Source organism: Nothobranchius furzeri, chromosome 17, assembly GCF_043380555.1.
Source record: "Nothobranchius furzeri strain GRZ-AD chromosome 17, NfurGRZ-RIMD1, whole genome shotgun sequence".
NCBI lineage: Eukaryota > Metazoa > Chordata > Actinopteri > Cyprinodontiformes > Nothobranchiidae > Nothobranchius > Nothobranchius furzeri.
Genome location: NC_091757.1, coordinates 56,572,779 through 56,600,769, shown reverse-complemented (window position 1 = coordinate 56,600,769; position 27,991 = coordinate 56,572,779). Strand labels below are relative to the sequence as shown.

The window sequence follows — 27,991 nt, the reverse complement described above, 5'->3', positions numbered from 1 at the left end:
AGATCAAAGCCTCAGTTTAAACATCAGCGATGAGTCAACAGAGAGAGGAAGAAAAACTCTCCATTTAAACCACGACATGCCAAGTTTCAAAAACTCAAAGTCCCCAAAAAATGCAAATTATAACTGTATTGTTTTAACTTTAAAATACATGCAGTTATCAGTGGAAATCAATGTATTGACTTTTTAGTTTTGAATAGAGAATAAGAGTACAAGATGTTAAACTTAGCAGCTTATGCACTTTAATGACACCCTTGAGGTGCGATTTAAAGTCACAGAACAGGAGAGAAGTGCACCATGGACTCCTGAGACAACACACATGAAAACTATATAAGGTCACACATGTAAACTGTTGTATCTCAGTTAAAAGCTTGATTTCTGCTGATATTTGAGCCCAGATGACCCGAGCATGACGGTTCACTGCCTCAAATCACTTGGTTGATTTAATCTGAAAGGCTGGAGCAAATAATCTGATGACTGCATCTTTTTACTGATTTTCAATTTTTCTTAGCTCTTCTTGAATTTATCCTGACAAATGCTGACATTCACAATTTTGCTGATTGTGTCCCATGGAAAATCTGATCAAGCTGTCTACAAAGATCCTGTTTGTGCAAAAAAAAAAAAGTAATTAAAATCTTTGCACCACTTTGAATGAAACCGTGATCCGAGGAGGACATTGTGTCCAATAGGAACGAGAACATGCTGGGAATTTAACCACAGTCAGTGTTAACACTGCGCTCATGTGCTGCCAGCTGCATGCCTGACTTTTATTGTAGATTTATATTTAAAAGAAGAACTTAAGAAAACACCTGGGACTCCCCACATGGAGGCAGATGGAGGAACAACCTGGAGACTCCGCTCCATGGAGCCAAATATAACAGTGATCCTCAGCGTGGTCAGCACTCGTGTGCTTTCTACGAATGTGCAGAGCTGAATCCGAGGTTTTCCATGGGCAAAAACAAACTCCCTTATTTTTCCTTGCAAATTTACAGAACTTTGGGTTTAATGAGTTTGCTTTTAAAAGCTAAGAGGTGTAATAATCGGAAATATTCCTGTGGATGTTTATACAGCTAAGCCATGGGCCGCTGTCAGACTGTGTGTTTTACTTAGACCGTTTATTCCAGGCGTATTTTGGTCCACTCACTGGAGACTTTTTCTTCTAAATAAATAAGCATATTCAGCAGCTGCACTGTTATAGATCTGGTTAAATTAGGCCACATCCGGTGTTTTAATTATCTCTTAACCCACTTTTGTGTCTATGACTTAAATTTTTATTAATGTTCCAACACAGTTAAGGATCACTTACAAGCCATTCACGCTGTAAGCTTCAGATACAAATGAAAGTGCAATTCTTCCCCCTGCTGGCTGTTATTTTAAAGAACGTGTTTTATTCAATTGTTGGAATCTTTCATAATAATATTTTATTATGTGCATTGAAATTTCACCTCAGTAAGAAATAAAAATTAAATAAAAACAAGAAATCACCGGTTGCACGTTGTTGAGCATACTTTTTTTTTTTACATCTACTAATTTGTTTTATACACACATTACATATTTATTCAAAAACAAACATCTATAAAAACTGTAACCAGATCTTGATTTAATACTGGCATTTGAGCAAATCTTTCAGTATTATTGGAGATATCTTCAAGATTCTGCAATGGCATCATTTAAAATTTAGTTCTGTTAAAATTCAAATGCTTTGTAATTTTTGGAGAAACAGGAACATCAAACCTGACCTCAGAGTCGAGACTGAAAATATCCCACCTGACATGGAAAATCTCAAGAAAACATGCTGTTTCTGCAATAAAAGAAAGTCAAAAGTTGAAGCAGTAAATAATTCACGTCAGTTGTGTGCAAAGGTGAAATGCCAAGGATAAAGCTTCAGACCTGGCGAGCCCTGTTAGATTTAACATGTAATGTATAAGATTTAATATTTGTCTTTCAAAACACCTCTTTGATTTTTTTATTCTTCATGAAGTCTAATCTATTTTAAAAATGAGAAAAAAAAAACAGACTTAGCTAAATATTTTATTTAATTTTACAGGATTGCCGGACTGTCAGTAATGAGATGTTGCGCCTGACAAGATTTAAACCCCCAAATTTTAATTTTATTTTTTGTTTATTTATTTTTAGTCCTAACGTCTTAACGTAACCCTGCGAACCCTGTGTGTGTGTGTGTGTGTGTGTGTGTGTGTGTGTGTGTGTGTGTGTGTGTGTGTGCGTGTGTGTGTGTGTGATTGTGTGTTGTTATCTATGTGTGCGTGCGTGTGTGTGTGCGTGTGTGTGTGATTGTGTGTTGTTATCTATGTGTGTGTGTGCGCGTGCGTGCGTGTGTGGGTCCAACTTTCATCTGCACAGGGCACTTGAACGGATCAACCTTCTCAGACCATTTCCACCAATCACAACACCTTCTCTCACTTCCTACTAACGTGACGAAAGCGGAAGTGAAAGACGTTCTTCTCTTGTCAGCCTTTGTAAACATTTAATAATGTCCAAAGCAACTAGGCAAGTGGAAGCGACGCATTACATGCGCAATTTAAAAACTTTGTAGTTTAATAATTTATCGTGTTATGTTGGGACGGTAAACAAAAGTGCTTCCTAATGATAGCGTTAGCTTTAGCACCCCGTGTGTCAGATGGTGATCTGCACAGAGAGATGGACTTCTAGTTCAACAGGGACATAGGGGTTAACAGCAGGTGACGCCATGTGAATTGATGATATTTAGCCCTTTAAAGCTACGCTGTGATATGAAATAATCTGACATTACAAATGTTTTTGTTGCTTTTCGTTTTAATGCAGGTTTTTGAGATCTCGCTAGAGGGCGCTGTTGTACACAAAGTTGAACACGTCGCGTGTCTAACGGAAAGTTTAGCATTTTCCTATTATTTACATGTTTTAACATTTATCTTTGTTCACAGGTGTGGCAGAAACACACAATGTAAGACCTTCTAAATGCAAAATAACGTAAGATTAACAAAAATACCAACTAAATGAGAGCACCAATCGTCCTCTTTGCTTCTTTTTTAAGGACTTGGTTAAAATATACCCTCTCTCTACCTGTGACGGCTGGGTTCCTGTTGGTAGGGCTGCCTTACTCAGTTTGTTTAGCTGCCCAGTTAATTTATGGCTGTCCCAATAAATCTGGATGCAGGAAGTACACAGAAGCTCTCAAACCAAGGTACACTCTAAAAATTAATTTTCTGGGCTATTATTGTTTGTTATTTATTTAACAAAAGGGTTCTAATTGTCTTTCTGGTGCCTCTCACAGGCGGATATACCGTTTGACCTTTGCTATACTGGATATTCTCAAATACCTCCAGTATGGGAGGCTGTACTTTCAACTGAAGTTGTGGTATAAAAATGAGGAAAACAAAAAGCATTACAAAAAGGTGTGTTATTAGTTGGCAACAAAACCTCTGATGTTTAACTTTTGTCAGTAAATAAAGTCAAGATGCTAAAAAGTGATGTCATTAATTAATGTTTTGCTTGCCTTCTCGTGCAGGAACATCATTTTTGGCCGCAGGAGCACAAACCTGGACTTGTGCCACCCCCCAAACACCAGCAAGCCTGAACATGTGTCGACACCCCTTGTGGTTTTTGTCTATGGAGGAGCCTGGGGTTCTGGTGAAAGATCCACTTACTGTTTACTGGCCCGGCAGATGGCTGAGGAACTGAGCACAACTGTCATCTGTCCAGATTACTGCACTTATCCAAAGGTAAGAACAACAGAGATATCCAAAGATGGTAAAAGTGTGGATCACTGAAAATATGTTTCTGATTATAGTCTCCTACGCATATCTCCTGCAATCGCTTCTGATAGAAAATAGACGGTGAAACTCTAAGATTTGAAATGCCTGACAGATCTCAAGATCTAGTCTAACGTTCATAGACTCACCCATCTTGGATCGCGACGGGGAAGGCTGTTGTTGTTTTAGTGTTCAGGAAACAGCAGAGAATGTCTTGACTAGTAGAAGCTAACCGTTAGCGTTAGCAACCTCACCACATGCCAGAGCTCCTCCAGGCTTGTGTTATTTATTAAACATCATCGTTGCAGAGCAAACAGAGTCAGTGGTAGACTTGTGTTGCCATTAGCCAATCAGAGGCTAAATATCCAAATATCAGGAAGACTCTAGGGCCCAATCCCCATTCCACCCTTATGCCCTTCAATTACGCAATCCTGTCCAGGGATGCGAGTGCGTTGGGTGTCCTGATTCTCAAGTGCGGAAGTTGACCACGCCCTTTTTGCACCCTTGGTCTGACCTTCGCCCAAGTCTGCATCGATATTACCCACAATCTATTGCTGCGTGGGAATTTTGAGAAGAAAGCAAAGCAAAGGCTAAGTGCCTTTTCTGAAAATATGTCTGTTCAAATGAAAGTAGTTCATTTTAGGAAGATTAATGATATATTTTGATGCGCTGAACGTTTAATACAAACATTTAATATAGACAGCAATTAATGTACATTTTTTATGGTTGTTTCTTTGAAAGTTATTAAAGATTTGTTTTTTAAAGCAGCACAGGGAGCAGAATCCCGGCATGTGCTCCTTGCCCCAATTCAGCAATTATTTGCACACTTGTGTACTTCGCACTCGAAGCCTTACTGAACACTTCCTCCAAGTGCACTTCACAGAATACCGTAGGTAGCAGTGCGAGTATTGGGATTGGACCTAAACCCTCCTTTTCTGAGGCCCAGTGGCAATAATCGGTTATGATAAATGACCCACACTTGTAAAGCACCCCTCAGAGTAAGGACTCCAAAGTGCTTTACACTACAGTGTATCATTCATCCATTCACACACTGATGGTGATGAGCTACGATGTAGCCACAGCTGCCCTGGGGCGCACTGACAGAGGCGAGGCTGCCGAGCACAAGTGCCACCGGTTCCTCCGACCACCACCAGCAGGCAAGGTGGGTTAAGTGTCTCCTCCAAGGACACAACGACAGAATTCTCTATCCGGAGCCGGGATCGAACCTGCAACCTTCCGATTACTGGACAACCCGCTCAACCTGTTGAGCTGCTGCTGCCCCAAAGTTGCATGTTCCCTTCCAGGGGTGCGAGTGCGTTGGGTGTCCCGATTCTCAGATGTGGAAGTTAATGAAGTTGTATAATTTCCCTTTCAGGAAGTTTTTTCTAAGCGTTGTTTGTGTTTGTTAGGGGGACATTCTGGGGATGGTCCAAGACATTGCTGACTGCTTGATTTGGGCCCAAGAAAATGCACAGAAGTTCAGCTTTGACAAAGTAAGTCTTCTCTTGACCATCAGGTAAATAAAATATGCAGAGAATCTAAATATGTGTACAGGGTTGGTTCGCTGGAGGTTTTGACAATTAAAATTGCGCCCACATTTTCAAAGTTAAACATTTCTTTTAACAACGGTAGTTTCTGCTTCAGCCCCCTCCCCCTGCTTCAGTCCTCTCCCCCCTCCCCCTGCACAGCGGCCGCAAACTCACTGATGTGCTGCAGCCTCTCAGAGTTCCTGCTGCTCTAAACATTAAAATAATTATTTCATTTTCTGTTCCTCACTTCTGATTACCTTCAATGGTGTCTGTTTGTTGCAACCAGCAGGTACAAAAACTAACTTGTTTTTATTTGACTATTTTTCTGTCCTGTCTGTTTATTATCTTCCTGCATCTCCTCTCAGTCCTAAAGAGAAACTGCTACCTGGTTTCATATATATTCACCTCATGAGTTACCTTTGAACTGCAGTTCTAAAACATCTACCAACCGCTAAAACAGCGGAGTGTTCGCTGGCCACATCAGTGAGGTGCGTCAACGAGGACAAAACAGGTGATGCGCCCCGATCCACAGCAGCGAAACGCATCAGGCACAAATAAAAGACAGAAAACATAAAAGGAAATGAGCCGACATGAACGATCGCGTGTTAAATTAGTTTTTGAGGTGGCGACACCTGATTTGATAATGTTACTGTGGCCGTGCTCAGGACGCAGATGTCTGGAGCGCGTCAACAATCAGAGCTTTGCATGCGCTAGCTGGTTAAGGTTAGGATGGGGGTGAGGGGAAGGTTAAATTGCAAGAGAAAAAGGTCACAATTTGGTTAAATGTCCGTTTTACGGCGGGTGTCGGTACCGACGCTCTGGCACAGTGCGTCGCCTCCGCCTCGATCCCGACGGGCAGGAGTTCGTCACCTGCTGTCTTTTCCGAGGACTGCATCTTGTCGGTCATTATCACGTGGCAGCGACTAGTCGATGACAGGCATAAAAAGTCACTACAGAGCGGTGAAGTCGACTAGTCGACTAGTTCATACAACCCCTAGTACACACTCAGTTGGTTGTGAAAGGGGGCTATTTTTAGATGAGCACATTAGCTGGTTAAGCTAGTGGGAGCTTGCGCCATGGGGAAGTGCAAGTTTAATGGTAACAGGATGGCTAATCCCACGTTCGTGACGTGGTTAGCACCGGTTCCAGGTAATAGCTGGAAATTATAGCTTAAATTTTATTTTTAAAAATAGCTTAAATTTGGTCAAAGTGGCCTTAAAAAGGGTCTTAAAAACTCTTAAATTTGGCTCCCTTAAACCCACAGATACCCTGTGTGTATCAAATTCACGTTTAATGACTTTTTTATTTCAGGTCCAGTAGATCTGATCTCATTTTTTCCTGTTTTAGAATATTGAGTCTTCTCATTTTTGACACACACTATTTTTTACAGGACAACATTGTTTTAATTGGCCATTCAGCAGGTGCACATCTGTGCGCCCTGACTACGTTATTTCTGATTGAAACAAGAGACGAGCTGTTCATCGATTCAGAGAGACAATGGGACATCACAATGTCCATCAGAGGAGTCATTGGTAAGTACGTCGTTTACCTGCCAGAATATTTCATTTTTGTTTTGAAGACAGCGTTTAGATTATTTGTGGGGGGGTGGGGGGTTTAAGTGTTCGAGTCCAAAATCATCTTTTCTGCATAAAAGAAAATAAGTTCCCAGGAAATTAAAACCAGGAATTTATTTTTTATGGACTAAATGGATTCATTTGAGGAGTTGGAAATTGCTCTTCCGTGTTCCCCGGACAGGTCTGAGCGGTGTTTATGACATCATGGATCATTATGAGCACGAGCAGAAGCGAGGAATTGAATACATATCCACCATGCACAAAGCCATGAACGGAGAGGAAAACTTTTCAAACTATTCGCCAAACTACTTATTGAGGAAGCTGAGCAGTGAAAACCTCAGCAGGTGAGAGGCGTTCATCACCAGTCTCCTGTTTTTGTTTGTGAGACAGCTGCAATGCAAAAGCCTTTCCTTTTTCAGAATGCCTCCGTTCGCTTTGCTTCACGGGACGAGCGACGTTGTTGTTCCAGTTAAATCCTCCACAAAGTTCTCTGAGCTTCTCACCTCGCTGTCTGTAAAGGTGTCGCTCTACCTGCTTCCTGAGGTCAACCATACCGAGATGGTCACTGACCTCATGCTGTCAAACCGACGCTTCTACCATCCCGTCTTCAGCTGCATCAAGCAGGAGTTCAGGAAGCTGCTCGGATTCCGCTGACAAACGTCCTCCGGATCTTCTGACTGGGGTCTTCTCTTCAACTAAATATTCTACCTTTTTAACTGGGAGCAAAGATATTCTTAACGATTATTAACTATTTGAATAAAATGTGGTGTGTTTTCCTCATAGCTCATTTATCCAAGCCCTTATAAAAACCTTGTTTTATCTGTTTTGTTTTCAAATCAAATCAAAGATACTTTATTAATCCCAGAGAGAAATTAGAGTTTCAGTACACACAGTTCAGAGATCAGACATACATGGGCAAGACACATGACAAGAATTGGTGACTGTGGTCATTCGCAACCCTGAGTCGTGCTACCAAGGCGCTTTACAACACAGTCAGTCATTCACCCATTCACACACTGGTGGGGATGAGCTACGATGTAGCCACAGCTGCCCTGGGGTAGGGATGCCAGTATTGGTATCGGCACCAATACGATACCAATACCAGTGTCGGTATCGGCAAAAGTTAACCGATACCAGGAACCGATACCAATGCAGTTGCTTGAAAATGGCTTCACTGTAACTTGTCATTTCTGTTCACCTAATATTTTAGTTTTGTGATGATTTCTATTCATATATTTTACTTTTTTATCTACCTCACAGTCTTTTCCTGTTGAAAGCAGAGAAGAAAATAAAATCTGTATTCCAAATCATTGCCCTTTTTTGTATGGTAGAAGTATCGGTATTGGTAATCGGTATCGGCGAGTACTCAGATCCAAGTATCGGCATCGTATCGGTTTGGAAAAAAGTGGTATCATTGCATCCCTACCCTGGGGCGCACTGACAGAGGCGAGGCTGCCGAGCACCGGCGCCACCGACCACCACCAGCAGACAATGACAGCGACAGAGTGAGCGGGGCTCGAACCTGCATCCTTCCGATTACGAGGCGAGCGCCTAACTCCTGTGCCTCTGTCGCCCCGGTGAAATTGTAATAATGAATTAAATGGGCAAAAGGCTGAATCAGCTTAGGAGCAGTAATTTTAAATAAAAACATGTAAGTTAATGGAATAAAATACATTCTCCAAGGAGAAATCTTAATGAAGATTGCTAAGATTTTTCATGACTTTGCTTCTGGAAAAAAATCTTAAAATTTAAATATCTCTTGGTAACAAACAACAAAAAGCAACTGAAAAAAGCCCTACACTACATGTAAGGTACAAAGGCACAATGTTCTTATAATAAAATTTTGGTCAATCAATGTTGTGCACAAAAACACTTTTTTACAAAACCTTTTGTAGAAATTATGCTTGACTGTTTTAATTTTACGACACCACTGAGAGATTTGTTTTACATTCAGTGTTCTGCAAGGTTATAAAATGTTTGGCCCCAGGGCATAGACGTATTAACGATCCCACGTATTCCCTAGGAATGTATTGCTCCGACCGACAAGCCAGTCCCACAAACCTCAACTTTTAACTTTGTTTCTCATTTTTGCTCATTTACATTTCTTGGTGGTTGTTAAGAAACAAATTTCAGCTCATATTTCAATTATTATGTTTTGTTTTATATTCAAATGCAGTTTTCTTTATTTTTACTAGAATAACAAAATTGTTGTTAGTGCCACCAAAGGAGCCCTTTATTAATCCAATCTTCTCCCAATCAGCAGGATTTTTATGCATACTTTTATGAATAAGAAAAATGCAATTTTGGGTTTTTGTCATCAGATCAGTGTTTCGTCCATTTAAAGCTCAGAAGTTCTGTAATTTATCAATCTAAATGTCATTTTTCAGTTTGTGGTGTTTTTCAAATAGACTAAACTTCACAATAAAACTCCTCATATTCAGAGGAACAGGGAACCGGAAGTTTGGGAAAATGCAATCATCTCACAGATTTACAATAAGAGCTACGGTTGTAAAACTGGAAAAAAACTATGAAATAAATCGGGTGCAACCGTTGTTTACAATTGAGAGCACTAACAAATTCCTACAGTTTTTCCCTACATGTCTCATCAGCTTTTATTTTGAAAAATTGGAAAGCGAACGCGCACGAGGTGGAGTTGGAGGGGTTCTGCTGGGCTGTACACACACACATACACACACACACACACTTTCTCACTGTTGTTTCCGATTCGCTGGTCTACTGGACGGCACCGAAGCATGGAAAAGTAAGACTAGCTGGTAAAAATGTAACCGGACGTTCCGTTAAACGTTTCGACCGAAACAAAAGATGGAGTCTGCTGGGAGCAGAACGGAGAAGTTGTGGCTCCGGTCTCTTCTTTGGTGGTCGCTGCTGCTCCAACTAGCATCAGGAGGTAATGTTTCCAGCTTTTTGGACTTTTTATCAATGAAAAAAATAATAATTTACAAGCTTCGTGTTGGTTTAGTCGAATAAGTGTGTACACGTTTACCCTATATTCTAAATAAGCGAACTTTTTCCTTGAAACACCAGTTAGAGGGTTAATTCACCGTTATGCCTTTATTTAGCTCGTTCTTGAGCTGTTTATGTCTGAAAACAAGTTTAGTATCACATTACAGATGGTTTTTAAGGGATTTCTGTACATGTTTCTGTGTTGCTGCAGTGATCTGTAGGTATTTAAGTGTAGACCACAAAGGATTAAATGAAAAAGTAAATGGGGACTGGCAGGTAATGGCAACAGAAGCCCATTTATCCTTTAAGCGCCTGTTGCAAACAAATCACGGTGATAAATCTAACAATTTATTCATATTTGAATGCACACAATTGTCTAATTATTGCAGCAGCTGCATATTTAAATACATGTAAGTAAATGCATAGCTGTTTTTGTGATGGAGCTAAGGGAGATTTAGCATTTTTAAACCTCTCCAGGCATTCCTTTGCTGTTCCTGTGTCACCCAGAGTCAGCTTTCCTCCAGACACTACCCTTTGGAATCATCTCTAATTATCTCACATGATTTCCCCATGTCATTGACAGAAAATAGCGTAGACAATCCTTTTATGTCACTGTCTCTCTGATTCTATCCATTGTCTTTGTTTCCTTTACTTAAAGCATCCACGTCTCGGGCTTTCACAGTGCATCAGCAGCAGATACGATTCAGCCAGGCTGCATCTCCGATTTGTTGAATAAACTGAATACACACACAGTGACATGCTCTGGTCTCGTCCATCAAGTCACTGTGAGCCAGTGTTCTCTATAAAGGTCACCGGCGATGTTGTTACAGGAGAGAGGTTCGTGAGATTGTACCAAAAACAAAACGTCCCCGCTGCAAAGGAACTTGTTGAGGTGTAGATTACAGGACAAGGCTCACAACACCCGATGTTTCTTCTTTTGAAAGGACACATTTGGGCTACTGTTGTTCCATGCCTTGCTCTTTCATTATGTCACGGTCAGGTCAGAAAGTTTAAAGTACCTTTTTTCCCTCTTTGTGTGTTCATCGTTTTCCCAACATTGCTTCTGGAAAAGTTGTGGAAGGAAAATGATGAATTAGTCCGAACCGACTTAGATTTTGTTTACGTTGTTTTGCTCACGCAGCTTGAACATCGTTGTGATGATAGTAGCATAAATGCTGATAATCATACATGTCTTCTCCTGCGAATTTAGATTTTATTGCTTTCATCTCGACCTGTTTTCAAAATGCCAAATCTTTGTTGTGTCCCTGAAATCAGCCAAACGAATAAAAACGTTTCACTGAGATGATGTCGCCGTCGTCTTCCTCCGCTTATCCGGGTCCGGGTCGCGGGGGCAGCATCCCAACTAGGGAGCTCCAGGCCGTCCTCTTCCCGGCCACCTCCACCAGCTCCTCCGGCAGGACCCCAAGGCGTTCCCCGACCAGATTGGAGATGTAACCTCTCCAACGTGTCCTGGGTCGACCCGGGGGCCTTCTGCCGGCAGGACATGCCCGAAACACCTCCCCGGGGAGGCGTCCAGGAGGCATCCTGACCAGAAGCCCAAACCACCTCAACTGACTCCTTTCGATCCGGAGGAGCAGCGAATCTACTCCGAGTCCCTCCCGAATGTCCGAGCTCCTCACCCTATCTCTAAGGCTGAGCCCGGCCACCCTACGGAGGAAACTCATTTCGGCCGCTTGTATCCGCGATCTCGTTCTTTCGGTCATTACCCAAAGCTCATGACCATAGGTGAGGATTGGGACGTAGATCGACCGGTAAATCGAGAGCCCGGCTTTCTGGCTCAGCTCCCTCTTCACCACGACAGATCGGCTCAGCGTCCGCATCACTGCAGACGCCGAACCAATCCGCCTGTCGATCTCCCGATCCCTCCTACCCTCACTCGTGAACAAGACCCCGAGATACTTAAACTCCTCCACTTGAGGTAGGACCTCTCCCCCGACCCGGAGTTGGCAAGCCACCCTTTTCCGGTCGAGAACCATGGTCTCAGATTTGGAGGTGCTGATCCTCATCCCAGCCGCTTCACACTCGGCCGCGAACCTACCCAGCAAGAGCTGAAGGTCAGAGCTGGATGAAGCTAGGAGGAATGAGATAATGCTGATGTGTTTTATCCCGTCAGCAGTTTTTATTTTTATTTTTGGACAATCACTACATCCAAATATCATTTTAACTGAAAACTTTAGCTTTTAGGTTGTTGTCCTTGTTAGAGGCAGTCAGTAAAGCTGCCTTGTAGCAAGAAAACTGAATTTGAACCAGCTGGTCGTCTGTGGCCCTTCTGTGTGAGAGCTGCACGTTCTCCAGTTGCCTGTTAGGGTTTTGTTTTGCTGGACTCACTGGCTTCAGTGAATTATTTATTTTTTGCTTTAATTTGTAACTTCTTCAAGATCTGATTTAGTTGTAAGAGTGAATCGGTGTCAGTCTGACCGGGGTGTGTCCTGCCTCTTAGCTAATGTCAGCGCGGATACTCTGAACATCACCGGTTGTCCTTACAGCTTTCATATGGAAAAAAGATTTAATTTTACAACTAGTGGAAAGATGTGAACTATATCACTGAAACAATATGGTGCAATCAATCAATTATCTTAGTTAGGGATGTCCGATATTGGCATTAAAATACAATTATGGAAATTATCATAATCTTTTTCACTGTTTAATGACCAAAACTTTACATATCATGAACATATTAGACATAAAAATCTTCAGCTACTTCTCTTCTCACTCAAAATTTAAAATGAAAATGACAAGTCCGAGGTAGTTTTTGAGATATTTTATGTCACATTGTGTGAAAAAATAGAAATTTGCTCTGTTTAGTGGATTTTTGTCAGGATTTTCTCAAGGAGAATGTGATTCAGCTGGAGACAAAATAAATATGGCACTTTTTCCATTGCTTAACTTACAGATAAATCTCCAAAAATTAGAATATGTTCAAAAAGTCAATTTATTTCAGTTATTCATCTTAGACTGAGAGACCATCTAAAGGATCAGGAACCCTTTGCAGGTGTTGGGGATCCATTAGCGCATTAGAGTTCCTACTAGAGGCCACTGCAAATGTATTGATTTAACGAGTGAACCACACCTTTAAGTATTCATCATTATAGCTGTAGTCATATTTTGCACAGATAATGTTAAAGCCTTATAAAAATATAAAATATGTACCGGTGCATCATTTCCAGGAACAAGCAGTGACTCACATCACAGCTGAGCTTCAGGCGGCAGGATTTTTCCTGATATTTGGATATCTTCTTGCCCGGATTGGATAACAGCAACACGACTCTACCACTGACTTGCAACATTGATGTTTCATCTCCACAAATAACACAAGCCTGGAGAAGCTTCCGTCTTGTGGTGAAGTTGCTAATGCTAACGGTTAGCTTCTACTAGCCGAGATGCCGGCTGCTGTTTACCAAAAGTTAAATCAACAACAGCCTTCCCCGTCCTGAGTCAGGATGGATGAGTCCGTGAATGTGAAGTCAGTGACGTAGATCTGTGAGGCTTTTCAAATCCTAGAGTTTCAGCGTCTATTTTCCACCAGAAGCTAATGCAGCAGATAGGTGTAGGAGACTATTTTCATGTTCAACCTGCATGAAAAACTTAGTGACTGATTACAGTCGGACACAATCATTAAAAGCCGGGTTTTCAGTTAACCACACCTTTAAGTGTAAGTATGATAAAAGATATGCGCATTAGTAACCTAAAAGGATTTCGTTTTCCTTTTATGATGGGGAGCATGTATTGTTATCAGCTTATGGTGTTGGAAATTATTGGTAAATCGGTTAAAAAAGCTTTTGGCTTTTAATTTTTGTACTGCAACATATTAATTTACTAACATTTGAAACTGTAATACCCATGCTTCCTGTGCCATGGTACAAAAACAAACATGTTAAGTTAGTCCTACAATGAATCCAAGGATGGTCTTCACCAAAGATGATACACCCGCCCCGCCCCTCAGTTTTGACTTTGTTGGTTTGCTGTTATAAAATGGGCAACTACCGGTAAATGTGCAATTGGACAAATGCAGGCCCTGCTTTTGGACATACCCAATGCCCAAACCATCTCTTATAACTATGAGTTTAATGCACATTTGATCAAGAAAGATCAGTTATAAAATCAGTATTTTAGTTATAGGAAATGTGACGTATCAAATGTTTTTTTCCCTGGTTTTAGCTCTCGGTGAGTGATTGCTATATATATCGATAAGGCTGAAGTGATTAACACACGTCACTGATTTGATTGGCCTAATTGATACTGCTGAGTTTGGACTGGATCAGATTGAATGCATCAACCCTTTTAGGAATTAAAACAGTGCTTCATCTGCATTAACTTCACCCAGTGCAGGGAGTCTCTGACCCATTAGCTGCTTGCCTTCGGGTCATGAACTACAGATGAGTCAAAAACGTGGAACAGGCACGTTTTCTTCATGGAGGCAAAAATGTTTGTTGACCTTTGAATCTGTGTTTTGCTCTGGAGCTCATTAGAAACCGCTGGTGCCTGGGCACGGAGGCTCACGTGAGAATGCTTCAGAGCACGTTAGTGCAGATTACAGGGTGAGGAAAAATGGCAGGGAAGTGAGGATGAAGAAGCAGCTGGGCCCGCCTGCGACGCCGTTTCCAGAACAAGAGGCCACAAACAATGTGGGGATGTCAGAGCCTTTCATGTTCAGGTTGACGGTTCCTGTCAAGACAGGGCAGGCCCAAACATGTCTGACACCTCCTCGCCACCCCGGTTTGTGTTCTGCTATTATGGCGTTAGTCAAATACCTTAAACATCACATGTGTTGTCCTCACAGCTTTGGATGGCCCACATTCAACTTTCTACTAAAGCTACACACGTAAACAGACATTAACACGTAGTTTAGTCACAATGTGTGGAGTTGAATTTAGCCTAATTAGTTTCGTATTTTTTGATCCATATTAATTCTTCTGCTTGGAAATGATTAAATATGCAGTGAATCCATAATAAAGGGTAAATAATCCAAAAAATATTGTTCAGGTGTTATTCAAGATTCCTTTATTTATAGGTTTTATGCTAGATTAGCATTGTAAAGCTATGTTAATGTATGTATAATGAAGAGCAACTACATAATGATAATTACCTCATTAGTGTATCAAAAATGTCAGATTTGGGCAGTTTAAAACTACAAAGTTGTGGTTTTCTTTATCGTAGTCCTCCTTCCTTTATGATGAGTTTCACTTCTCACTCACCCTCATGTTGATGAGCTGTATTTGAACACGCTTTCCCCTAAAAATCCTTTATTCAAGTACTTTAAAATATATCTTTAATGTCTCTCCTGCAGCTTCCTTTTATGGCGATGGCTTCGTACAACTCAAGGCCACAGAGTCGTCCGACCATAACGTTCTCCGCGTTCGCTTCAGAACCTCCAGCACCAACGGCCTTCTGTTTCTCGCCGCTGGCGAGGCCAACTACTTCCTGCTAGAGCTCCACGCCAGTCGCCTGCAGGTGGGTACATCCGTGTCCACAGCACGTGTGCATGTGGATGGCACGTCACTGTGCTTGGCTACATGCAGTATAGACACACACGTTGACCACTCAGCTGCGGGCTTCATATGTCAGTCTCGGTGCAGTAATGCACACAGACAAGCATGATGTGGGTGTTAGCCCTCACTTCTTTCACAAACCTCATTAACAGCCTTTCCTTTGGATAAAACACACTTTTAGCATTTAGAATATATTGTTATTTTTAAATTAAATCAATCAAAGATACTTTATTAATCCCAGAGGGAAATTAGAGTTTCAGTACACACAGTTCAGAGATCAGACATTCATACATAGACACATGACAAGAACTGGTGACTGTGGTCATTCACAACCCAAGTCGCGCTACCTTAATAGAGATCAGAGGGTTACATGAGGATTGGTTCAGGTGGAGGGAAAAAAGACACTTCAGAGTTACCCTCCACCAGGAGGGCAGCTTTGCTCTGCAAAAAAACACCTCAGACAGATATGCAACAGACTTCAGACAACACACAACATAAGTGTCCACTAGGTGGGGGGGGGGGGGGGGGGGGCTATCCCCACTTCAGTTCCTGCAGCCACGATAAGCAGCGCATGTCACCTCAGTGTGGATAGGGGGAGGAGCATTGAGGGTTGGAAGGTTGCAGTGACCCTGGATGCTTCAGCAGCCTTCCCGCAGTCCCGCCCAGGCTGGGAAAGGAGACAGAGTTGAGTTGCCATAGCGATGGCACATTCCACATATCTTCTGAGGGGGGAGTTTTCGTTGGAGCTTTGCAGGCTCAAGGACGCCAAATTCCGATTAGAAATTGTTTTGGGACCAGACAGAGATAATTTCCTCTCTGTCTTACAGTTTGTTGGTCCTCAACCTCTCAGAATCCCAATAATGGACATTAATCTATCCCAATCCGTGCTGATTCGTCCACTCTCTCCTTGATGGCATCCATATTTTGTGCCAAAGAATGAATCTCGGCCAAAGTTCCAAGCTTACGATTCATCTAGACAATTATGTGAGTCTGTGAATTCACAGCGCGGTGCAATCCATCTCTGAGCTCCGGGATCAGGCCAATATTCCTCAACATCTCGTTAATTTTCCGGTAAGCCAGGAAGCCTCCAAGGCCAATGAGCAGGAAACCTGACACCAACACCACGAATGTCCACACGTCTTCAGAGTCCTCCACAGACAGCTGAGGTAAACAAATCAGCTTCCACTGTTTCCAGGAGTCCATGAGGTGTCCAACTGGGTCTGTCCCGGCGGGGCATCCGGGAGCCCCTTCTCCCGTTCTCATCGTTGAAAATTTTTTATCAATCGCGTTGAGAGACCAGCTGACGAGATCCATTTTAGTGAGTTTCCAGTTTCCAGAAAAATGCAGAAGCAGCCGTGCACCCAGCACACACAGACAGAAAACGGCCTTGAGGATAAGATATGGAGGAGAGGAGGAAAGAAGCGTCTGCACCCTCCAAGAGCCGGAATAAATAAATTGATATCAAACATTTAGTACCATGAAAGAGCCATTCAGTTCGATGGCTCTTTCAAATGTTTAGAAAACATAGGAAGTCCTGAGTAATTGTGTTGTAGACTTCATTCTTCATGACCAAGCTTATACTTGTTACATCTCCACCACTGGGGTTGAATAAGTCAGACAAACGTGTTGATTTTTTTGCACTTCGCTGAGCACAAGGAGCGGACGGAGTTTCCTGGGCTTTAAACCGGCGGTGTTTGCCATTTTTTAAGCTTGGGGTCTCATTCTGTGTGAGTCAGATTGCTCCCTGGAAACTCGTGCAAGTTTAGCTCAGCAGCAGGCCTTGACAAGCGTGTCATCTTAATGCAGCATTAGTCTGAGATAGTGTGTTGCTCTGTGGTCGTAGCTCAGGGCAAATAGATAGTAATGCTCTTCCTGCGCTAAAACACAGATAGGGATCAATGTTTTGACAACAGGTGACATAATAAGCAGTCTGAATCCTGGAGTTACCCCTCAAGGTGTCTCCACATCTACAGTTTATCATTTTTTAATTAAAACCATAATGTCCTGAATAGTTTTGGAATTATTAATATTCTTTTATGGAAATGTGCAAACCATATCAACCGATTATATGGTTATGTGCTAAGTACTTGATTGAAAACATAAGAAAATACCTAATGTTTGTATGTTCTTCCACATTTTGTCATCCGTGTTTTTATTGTTTCTCGTAGGTGAAACTGGACCTTGGATCAGGGGAGCAAGTGTTGGAATCAGATAGAAGCATCCAGTTCAACGATTTGGCCTGGCACTCTGTTGAAGTCAAACACGTGTCATTAAATGTCACTCTGACTGTGGACAAAAACTCACACACAAGCGTCAAGATCCCCGGGCCCCATCACAGTCTCAACATTGTGGATGGTCTTTATGTTGGAGGCTCAGGTGGCTTAGACAAAATGTACCTACCTAGAAACCTAAACGGTTTCCGAGGCTGCATGGACGAGGCAGTCTTCAACGAACATGACTTGCTGTCATCATTGAGGTCGTACACCGGGTACAAAAACGTCTATGAAGTGTCGTTGGGCTGCAGTCCACAGTTCTTTGCCACTGAAGAAGATGCTATCAGTTTTTTCAGTTCCAGAGCGTATGTTTCTGTTCCAACCTGGACAATCCATCAAGAGGCCACATTTCAGTGTGTTGTGCACACTTCTGCCAAAGAAGGGATTCTTCTCTACAGTTCAGCCAGAGAGGGAGGGTTTGTGGCTCTGGAAATTCAAGAAGGATTGCCAGTGGCTGTTGTTGGGAAAGGTGGAGTCAAAACCGAACTGCGTTCACAAACGTTTATTGATGACAAAAAATGGCATTCTGTCAAGCTGCATTTTAGTTCCAAAAGCCTTGAGCTAACAGTTGATGGGGAGATAGTGAAAAGCAGCATTAGCTCTCATTTAAAGAGACTTCATCTTAAAGGTCATCTTTTTGTTGGCGGCATCGATGACGGCACTAGGTCAGAAGTCAGAAAGTTGGGGCTTGCCTCTGTATCGGGAAGACGTGTCAGAGGAGGTTCCTTCAAAGGATGTTTGAAGAACATTGAAGTGAACAGAGTTAAGATGGGTCTTTCTCATGCAGTGATCACCAAAGATGTTTCAGTTGGTTGTGAACCAGAGTCACAAACCCCTGCTAATCCCACAAGTACATCAAGACCCCTTCTTCATTTGATAACACCAACACCTTTCCTTTACATGTCCACCCTTGCAGTTGGCTTGGACAGAAGATATGGCTCAGATTTTGTTCAACTTAGAAACCTCGAGGTCCAAGAGGGTGGTCGCTCATCTCTTGAAGCCAAACACATAAAGGTTTTCTTAGACTTTAAGCAGCTTGGTGTTCGACAGTCTCAGATAATGTTCAGAATTCAAGAGCAACCTATTAGAGGTCAGATAAGGCTGGATGTTGATCAGGAGCAAGAGGAGAACACCTTCAGCATGCTGGATCTTTGGCATGGAAGAGTGATGTACGTCCATGGAGGCTCTGAGGAACCCGATGACTTCTTCATGTTTTCGATATTTTGTAGTAGCAGAAAGCAAGTTCCTGATTATTTGAAGAGCAGCAAGTTATACCAATTCAATATAACTGTGACACCCACCAATGATGCACCTGAACTAAGCCTTCCTGAAGGAAATCTCTTTGTCCTGTTGGAGAACTCTAAGAAACTTCTCACCTCGGATGTTTTGAAGGCCACAGACGTTGACAGCAACTACAGTGACCTTGTCTTCTCTGTGCTTGGGAATCTTAATGCCGAAGCAGGATACTTAGAAATGGAGAGTAACCCTGGAAAAGCCGTGACCTCATTCTCATATGTAGACTTGGAAGAACTGAGGGTGTTCTATGTTCACACAGGGGTGAGGAACTCAAGGATAGTCCTCAGGGTTAGTGATGGAGAAAAGGTCAGTAACACTGTGGTTTTAAGAGTCATGGCTGTTGCACTGCAGTATAGGATTGCCACCAACACCGGGCTTGAGGTTGTTCAGGGTGAGACAGCTGTCATTAGTTCGAAACAGTTGGCTGTGCAAACCAACGCTGTAAAGCAAGTAGTAGACATCCGATATGATGTCATCGAACCCCCACAGTTTGGAGAACTCCAGAGGCTTCACTCAAGCGGTGAATGGAGGCACACCGAGTCATTCTCACAGAAGCTTTTAGAAAAAGAGCGCCTTAGGTATGTTAACACCTTTCAAGATGTCCAGACTTCGAATGTCACTGATTATTTTAAGTGTCGTGTTAATGTGGCTGCAAGGGTCAACACTGAGATAGTTTTCCCAATTACTGTTCAGTGGATAAAGTATCAGTTGGTGAAGAATGTTATGATGAACTTGGATAAGGTAAGAAAAGTGATGCTAAACTCAGAGTACCTTCTGGCCAGGGCCGAAGGCGTGGCACTTTCTGATGAGAACCTTTATTTCCGGGTTCTCACCACACCAAAGAAAGGGAAGCTCTTGCTTGATGTCACAGTTCTGACAAAGAACTCAACATTTAGCCAAAGAAATCTGACAGATAACAAAGTTCATTATGAGCTTGTTGACAGGCCTTATGAGGACACAACTGACCGGTTTAAATTTCAGCTGGTTTCAAAACATGCCCAGTCAGAAAATTATGATTTCCAGTTTTCCATCAAAGCTGACGCCAACAACGTGTACATAACAAATAAAGGACTCGCTCTGAAGGAGGGAGAAAGCAAACTTATCACCAAAGAAGAATTGTTTGCAGAGACTTTGAGCACAGCGGACATGTTCTACACAGTCATAAGCAGCCCCAAGCATGGAAGACTAGCTCGCATTAGCCAGTCTAACTCTAATGCTAGCTATGACAACCTTTTAACCTTTACCAATCAGGACATAACGCAGGAGCGGTTAATGTACATCCATGATGACAGTGAAACAACTCAAGATGAGTTCACTTTCATAGCCTCTACAAGCCAAGGATTCAAGTCCTTCATTGTCGAAGATGAAATTGGCTCCAAGGAAGGAACGTTCAACGTGTCTGTTCAGCTACTGAATGACCAAAAGCCAATACGAGTCATCGATAAAGTTTTCCACGTAGTAAAAGATGGACAAAAGTTACTTACAATGGAGGATTTGTGTTATCACGATGCCGACTCCGACTATAATGACGGCCAGCTGATCTACACTCGACGTGGAATCCCGCTGGGAGACCTTGTTCTGGCTAATGACACCAGTCATCGGCTGTTTCAGTTCCGACAGCAGGATTTAGAGGAAAGGCGAGTGTTATTTATTCACAAAGGTGCAAACACCGGCAGGTTTGTGTTCTTTGTCTCAGATGGAAAACATTTTGTATCGAGCCTTTTAGATGTCAGTGCTGATGAGCCTTACTTGAAGGTCGCTAATAACACCGGCCTGCTGGTTCAGAAAGGACGATCTGTGACTATTTCCACTAGAAATTTCACTGTTGGATCAAATTTGGACATTAGAGATGATCATGAGGTAATTTTCAAGTTGGATGAAGCTCCTAAGTTTGGAGCCGTTTATCATAATGAAACAAGCGTGGAGTCCTTCACACTGGCTGACATGAAAGACCAACTGATCTCCTACAAGCACGGTGACAGCAGACATCTAGCAGACCATTTTTGCCTAACAGTGAAAACTAAAGGTCTTCAGGTTACAGAGAGAGTCGCTGTGAAAGTTTATCTGGAAAGTCATCAGAGACCACCCATCGTGCAGCATCGGGAGGCTTTATTGGTGGAAGAAGGAAAACCAGTGAAGATTGATGAAACTAAACTGGAGGTGAGTGTTTCAGTAAAGAACTTCGCTGCCAAAAATCTGGGATTTACAAATGTTGAAAAGTTTCATGTCTTTAAAACAATAATAAATCACCACAATAAAGGAAAATAAAGGAAAATTGCATTTCAGTTTTTATTTATGCTTAAGACAATATCCATATACTAATAATGCTAAAAGGGTCAAATCTAAATGCTGCACATTGTTTCCACAATAATGCTACAAAACAGAAAACTAAGCCTGAATGAGACTTGTGACATTTCAGATTAACGGACGAACGTTTTCTGATTGCGGCAGGTCACACACGAGGACAACCTGCCATCTGAGATCGTGTTTGCAGTGAAGGTATCCCCATCTCATGGCTTTCTCCGGCATTTTGTCGAAGCGGAAGAGCGCTACATCGGAACCAAACAGTCGCCTGTCAGGACGTTTACCCAAGCCGACGTTAACAGCGGGAACATCCAATACGTGCAGGTGGAGCCGAACCAAGTCAACGACACCTTTGTCCTCGATGCCACCAATGGAGTCACTGACGTCAGAGGCATTCAAATGTCTGTCGACATCATCCCACTCCTTATTCCTCTTCACGTCACTAATTTCACACTAAACGAGGGTGCCTCCAAGGCGCTGACCCAGGATGTGCTCAAAGTAACCAACCGACACTTTTCTGGAGTCAACTTCTTTTATAGCTTGACAGAGGTGCCGCATCACGGTCACGTAGAGCACTCTCGACATCCCGGTGTGCCTCTAACCACTTTCACCAGGAGACAGGTGAGAAATCCAAACAGACACGTCTAAAAGTGCCGTTCCAAAGCGGTAAAAGACATTTTCCTGGGTGGAAAAAATATAAATATCAAGTGTTTAGCGTAGCATGTGGCTGCTGTGTTTTAAATGCTCTCGCGTCATTCCAGTCTGTGGTGTGATTTTTTTATCAGGTGGAACATGAATTTATTTACTACGTCCACGACAGCAGCGAAAGCCTAGCTGACAATTTCACAGTGGTGGCCAACGACACGGCCCTGAGGAAGCACAGTTCCGCCCGGACGGTTTACATCGAGGTTACAGCTGTCAACGACGAGCCTCCTGTTATTACAGCCAACAGGGTCCTCAGGGTGAGTCTGCACTGCGCCTCTAAATTTAAACTCTGGACACTTTTCTTAGCCAGCAGGACTGGCACCATAGCCTTCTGTCAAAAGATTGTCATGGGGTTGGTGTTGCAGGTTTCCATAACAGGCTGGCTGGCTGAAGGATGGAAACTATGTTTGCTATGTGGCGGAGGCTCTCAGAGCAGTCAGTGCCCTGTATTTGGAGGCGCCCTAACTATGTCAGAAAGTCTGTGTAGGTGCTTATGTGTTAACACGCCAAACAAATCCACATAAACAGTGTTACTACTGTCTGAGGGACTTTGATAGGGAGCAACGTTTGTGCAGCTGACTTAAAAGTACTTCTAACCAGAGAAAGGCCTGGTTGCCTTTACTCTCACCATTATACACACACTATAAATATACACACAAATAACTGTGTTTTTTAATGTCTACAGTGAGTGATGGTGGTATCTGCAGCTAAGTAAGAAGATCATCTAGGTGCGATTTTTAAATGTTTTTGTTATCACGCAGCTCCAGAAAAGATCCACTTCTAAAGCTTATGTCATTAAAGAAAACTGGAAAATAAGTTTATTAAAGGGTTATTATTATCAGAGGTTGATCATTTTTAACCCTTTATTGGGGGAGTGACGACATTTGATCACTTGTGCAAATCTTTTCAAGTCTTTAAAAAATTTGGGAAAAAAGGTTTTTGAAAATGTAAAAAAGAAAAACTAAATAAAAAAGTAAAATTAAAAAACAGTAAAAGAAAAGAAGGAAAATAACTTTTATAAAAGCCTTTATTAAACTTAAGGACTGAAACTATATTTCCAGACATTTCGGGCAGGTTTCAAGAGGTTAGAGGCGTTTGTTTAACTGCTGTTATTACTTTATCTGATTATTCTGACAGTTTTTTTTACATAAGCTTGATCTGTTTAATAATCAGGACTTTTTTATTTGAACAGTGAAGTCAGAAATCTTTAAAACGTATAAACCTAAATGGCCACTAGGTGGCTCCCCACCACCACCTTGCACTTTGCACATGAAGCCTTGAATACTGATAACTTAAAGACTTGATAGTTTTTCTTGTTGTTTTTCTTTTTTTTATGTGGTTTTTAACTTATTTTCTGATTCATCATATTCATAAAAGCTAATTTTCTCATTTGATCAGTCGCTCCCTATGAACTGGCTGTTAGCTCGTCTTTGCATCCCGGCACCAATCATCCTTTCAGAGTCCGTCTCAGACCCAAACTGTGCCATCAGAGCAGACAAAGTAATGGTCCTTCAGTGATTTTTGTCGTTTTACAGGTTATAAGTGGCTGAAACCAGGGTTGTTGGGGTTTTTAAACTGCTCTGAGGGCGAGTCTCCTGCAAGCAGTCTCCCAGTTTCTTGTCATAAGAGTTTATTGTTCACGATCATCTTGCTGTAGTTCTGAATCTGGGACGCGGACGCCTCGGGGGGGGGGGGGGGGGGGGGGGGGGCACACAAGAGTGACTAGAGAGAAAAATAGAGTCAGAGTTGACTGAATGTGATTTTATAGGGGAAATAAACACCTCGTCTGATCCAATTATAGGAATCTTTGTTTTAATCCCAGAAGTGAAACGTTGCAGTTTGGGTTCTGTGAGCCAAGATGGGATAAAGCCTTCTGCCTGTTGTCTCTTAACGTGCAGCCCGATGAACATCCGGCCATGTGTCAGGAACTGATCTTTAACTCCACGGGGCTTTTAGTACAAATTAATCTCATGTGTCTTTTCTTTGAGTTAGATGACTCACAGTTACTCAGTTCATCCATCCTGCTGCAACTTCCTGTTAAAGCAGAGATTAGTGAATGTGTAGTTGTCTCCCACCAGGGAAACATGCACCCACATGTGAGAGTGATGGACAAGTGTGGGTGGGTGTTCTGCTGCAGGGTTGGTGTGACAAGTGTGGCTGGTTGTGAGGTTTACAAGCAGAAATGTAAAAAGCCCCTCAGGTTCCAGTAAAGCAGAGTGTGAGACAACGTCTGTTTGTGTGTTTAGGCTCAGTTTTATAAACTGTAAGTACACACCCCCATTCAGTTTTTGAGTTTCCTATTCAAATCTTAATAATTGGTAAATAAAACCCTTTATGAATAAAGTCACATGGTAGATCACAACACAAAAGGGCTTCTTTAGCAAATGCTAAACTAAACTAACTTCTGATAAATGCAGAAGTATCAGCGGGGGAGCCACGACCCAGGCAGACCAAGGCACCGCACTCCACACCAGGTGTGGCAGGGGGAGGGGACACAAAGATCCTGGAATGTTACATATTAAATAATAAAACTGCTAAAATATAATCATATGAAACATGCAAAGCAAGCAATAAAATATAATCATGTAAAACGAGAAATAAAACTGTAGTAAATATTTAGTTAAAAGCTAACCTAAAAAGATGGGTCTTGAGTCTGGACTTTAAAACATGAACGTTCTCTGCAGCCCTGAGGTCCTCCGGCAGCTCGTTCCAGAGGCGAGGGCCATAACACTGGAAGGACGCCTCGCCGTGAGTGTGTGTCCTAACTTTAGGGATGACCAGGAGACGCCTGCCAGAGGAGCGCAGAGGCCGCGAGGGTTCATATTGTAAAAGCAGGTCTGATAGATAAGAAGGCCCAAGACCGTTAAGACACTTAAAAACCATTAGAAGAACCTTAAAATGGATCCTGAAACATACGGGGAGCCAATGCAATGATTCTAAAACTGGTGTCATGTGCTCCCGCCTCCTGGTCTTCATCAGGACACGTGCTGCTGAATTTTGTAGAAGTTGTAAGCCTGAGATGCTCTTTTTGGGAAGACCAGAAAGCAGGGCATTGCAGTAGTCTATTCTACTGGTGATAAAAGCATGCATCAGCATCTCCGTATTGGCCCAAGAGAGAATGGGGTGGACTCTGGCGATGTTCTTTAGATGATAAAAACCTATTTTTGTGATATTTTTAATGTGTGGGATAAAAGTCAGCTCAGAGTCTAAAATCACACCCAGGTTCTTCACTTGTTCAGATGGATTAAAAGACAGAGATTGTAATTTCGGTAAAAGCTTCTCTCTCTGGGCCTCAGGACCGATGACTAAAACTTCAGTTTTGTCTTGGTTGAGCTGGAGAAAGTTCTCTGCCATCCAGGATTCGATGTCTAAAATACAGTTAAAAAGTGCTTCTATTGACCGAGAGTCATCCGGAGACACGGAGATGTACAACTGTGTATCATCAGCATAACTGTGAAAGTTAACCCTGTGTCTCCTGATGACTCCGCCAAGAGGGAGCATATAAAGATTAAAAAGCACTGGGCCTAAAATTGAACCCTGGGGCACACCACATGTAATCCCATGGACCCTAGAGGAACAGGCATCCAAACTCTCCATGAAAGTCCTGCCTGTGAGGTAGGATGTGAACCATCTATGTACAGCACCAGAGAGGCCGATCTGTTGTAAACGAGTTAAAAGAACAGTGTGGTCTACCGTATCGAAGGCAGCACGTAGATCCAGTAGAACCAAAACTGTCAACTTCTGTTTATCATAATTTACTCTAAAATCATTTAAAATCTTCAGAAGGGCTGTCTTGGTGCTGTGGTTCACCCTAAAACCAGACTGAAATTTCTCTTGGACATTATTAGTGTTTATAAAATCATTTAGTTGACTTAAAACCAACTTTTCTAAAATTTTGCCTACAAATGGTAAGTTGGATACCGGTCGATAATTGTTTAATTCATTAAAATCTAAATTGCTCTTCTTCAACAGGGGCCTCACCGCCGCCCTTTTAAAGGCAGCAGGAAAGACCCCCGTCTGAAGGGAGCAGTTCATCAGGGTTAAAGTCTCATCACTAAAAGATCCATAAAATTGTTTAAAGAACGAAGTTGGAATCGGGTCCAGAACACATGTGGTGGGTCTCACTGAGGAGAAAACTTTGTTAAGAGTCTCAGCTTCTACCAGGACAAAGCTGTTCAGTGTTTCCTCTGGTATAGACACACATCCAGATCTATCTAAGACCTTATTACTTATGGAGGGTAAAATATTCCGTCTGATGGTGTCTACCTTCCCTCTGAAGTGGGCTGCAAACTCCTCACAGAGTGCATTTGAGGGTGTTTTCTGAGGTGAATTGGAGGTACGGTTTAAAATGTTGTTTATGGTGGAAAAAAGGATTCTGGGATTGTGTTTATTGTCTAGAATGAGTTTGGAAAGGTATGCGTGTCTTGAATTTCTCACTGCGTTATTATATGATTTAAGTAGCTCTGTGTATATTTGATGATTTATAGTTGTTCCATCTCCGCTCTGCAACCCTGCAGTTTCTCTTTAGTTTCTTTAGATTTTCATTTCTCCACGGTGAAGCACGTTTTGAATAAAAACTTTTGATTTTAAGTGGAGCGAGCAGGTAGAGAGCGGATTTCAGTCTACTGTTAAAATCACTGACAGTAAAATCACAAGAGGCAGTTACCGGAGTGGGAGGGATCTTTCTAAAAACTTCAAGAAAACCTGCAGCCACTTCAGGGGTGAGGTGACGCTTCCTTACAGTTCTCACAGAGGGTTCCAGCTGGATAAAACAGGTGATGCTAAAAAATACACAGTAGTGATCAGAGACAGCCAAATCACTAACAGAGGACACACTGGTGGACAGGCCATACGTGATGACCAAGTCCAGGGTGTGTCCTCTGCTGTGAGTTGGCTGTGTGACATGTTGACTAAACTCCATATAACTCAGAATATTTAAAAACTCCTTTGAAAAAGGATCAGATGGATTATCTATATGTAGATTAAAATCACCGGCTAAAACGATCCTTTCAAAGGAGTTGTGCAGGATTGATAAAAACTCTGAAAATTCTTGAATAAAAACGGCACTCTGCTTAGGAGGCCGATAAACTGTCACACATAAAATCTGAGGAGAGCTAAAAACTGCCGCTGTATATTCAAAAGTGGTAAAATTATCAAATAAAACTGGTTTGGCAGAAAGTATTGATGAACTAAGAAAAGCCCCTTTTGCTTCTCCTCATTGAAAAATAAAAATAAAAATCTGACGGAGAGGCCTCTGTGAGAACAACAGGTGCATCTGAACTCAGCCATGTTTCTGTTAAAAGCAGACGGTGAAGATTAGGATCTAAAATCAGGTCATTTATTAAAACGTTTTGTTCAGCAGAGAACGAACATTTAAAAGAGCCAGATTAACAGTAACAGGTGAAGGAGTGACTGTATTAACTGAAGGTTGGACTTTTGGTAACTGTCTTAGATTATTGGGGTTGCTTTTGTTTGGTTTATGGTTGTTTGTCCGCTCTCTGCTGATAATAACAGGTATGAATGAGGTATGGCAAGGTCCAAGTCCGATATGTGATTTACTGTTAAAATCAAGGCGGGGTTGGTAGGAGCAGGGACCAGCTACACATCAGGAAGTGGGAGCAGATGAGGCCGGTGGAGTAGACAGGGGGGGTCGTGGACAAGCCAGGCTCATGGTTAGAGTCCGGGTCCCCTGTCTATTTAGGTGGAGCCCATCCGCTCCAAACAGGTGTCTCCTGCCCCAGAAAATGTTAAAATTGTCTATAAAACCAACATTACGGATCACGGTGGCAGAGGAAAGCCAGGTGTTTAATGATAAAAGTCTGCTAAAATGGCCGATTCCTCTGCCCATGGTGGGAGCGGGGCCAGAGATAAAAACAGACAGGTGCATAGTTCTTAAAGATTAAAAAGGTGAATAAAGTCACGCTTGAGGAGCTCTGACTGCTGCTTACGGATGTCTTTGGTACCGGCGTGGATGATGATTCTACTCACTGTTGTGTGTTTCTGGATGAGGTCTGGGATGTGTCCTGCAATGTCCAACACTGTAGCTCCGGGGTAACAGAAGGTCAGGGCTCCTCTCATCCTGACATTACG

General features: G+C 42.3%; 2 protein-coding genes across 2 annotated transcripts in view; both read left to right on the top strand.

Annotated features, from left to right (window-relative positions):
• The first annotated feature begins 2,416 nt into the window (after positions 1–2,416).
• si:dkey-193c22.1 (uncharacterized) lies at positions 2,417–7,625 on the top strand. Its single transcript, XM_070546230.1, has 9 exons — positions 2,417–2,505; positions 2,919–2,938; positions 3,029–3,178; positions 3,269–3,391; positions 3,503–3,716; positions 5,156–5,239; positions 6,666–6,807; positions 7,031–7,193; positions 7,269–7,625. Coding segments are annotated over exons 2-9 (1,113 nt in total). The 5' UTR covers positions 2,417–2,505; positions 2,919–2,936; the 3' UTR covers positions 7,504–7,625.
• A 1,887-nt stretch (positions 7,626–9,512) lies between these two features.
• The window catches only part of cspg4ba (chondroitin sulfate proteoglycan 4ba), a 30,525-nt gene continuing 12,046 nt past the window's right edge, over positions 9,513–27,991 (top strand). Inside the window, exons 1-5 of the mRNA XM_015973181.3 lie at positions 9,513–9,757; positions 15,122–15,285; positions 17,492–21,052; positions 21,344–21,817; positions 21,982–22,158. Coding sequence (XP_015828667.3) covers positions 9,673–9,757; positions 15,122–15,285; positions 17,492–21,052; positions 21,344–21,817; positions 21,982–22,158 — 4,461 coding nt within the window. The 5' untranslated portion in view covers positions 9,513–9,672. The remainder of the gene's footprint in view (positions 9,758–15,121; positions 15,286–17,491; positions 21,053–21,343; positions 21,818–21,981; positions 22,159–27,991) is intronic.

What these genes read in the sequence shown, in the direction of transcription:
- si:dkey-193c22.1 (XM_070546230.1), top strand. An exon ending in AGAAGTTCAGCTTTGACAAA is followed by an intron (nt 5,240 to 6,665) that starts GTAAGTCTTCTC and finishes TATTTTTTACAG; the next exon opens with GACAACATTGTTTTAATTGG. An exon ending in AGCAGTGAAAACCTCAGCAG is followed by an intron (nt 7,194 to 7,268) that starts GTGAGAGGCGTT and finishes TTCCTTTTTCAG; the next exon opens with AATGCCTCCGTTCGCTTTGC.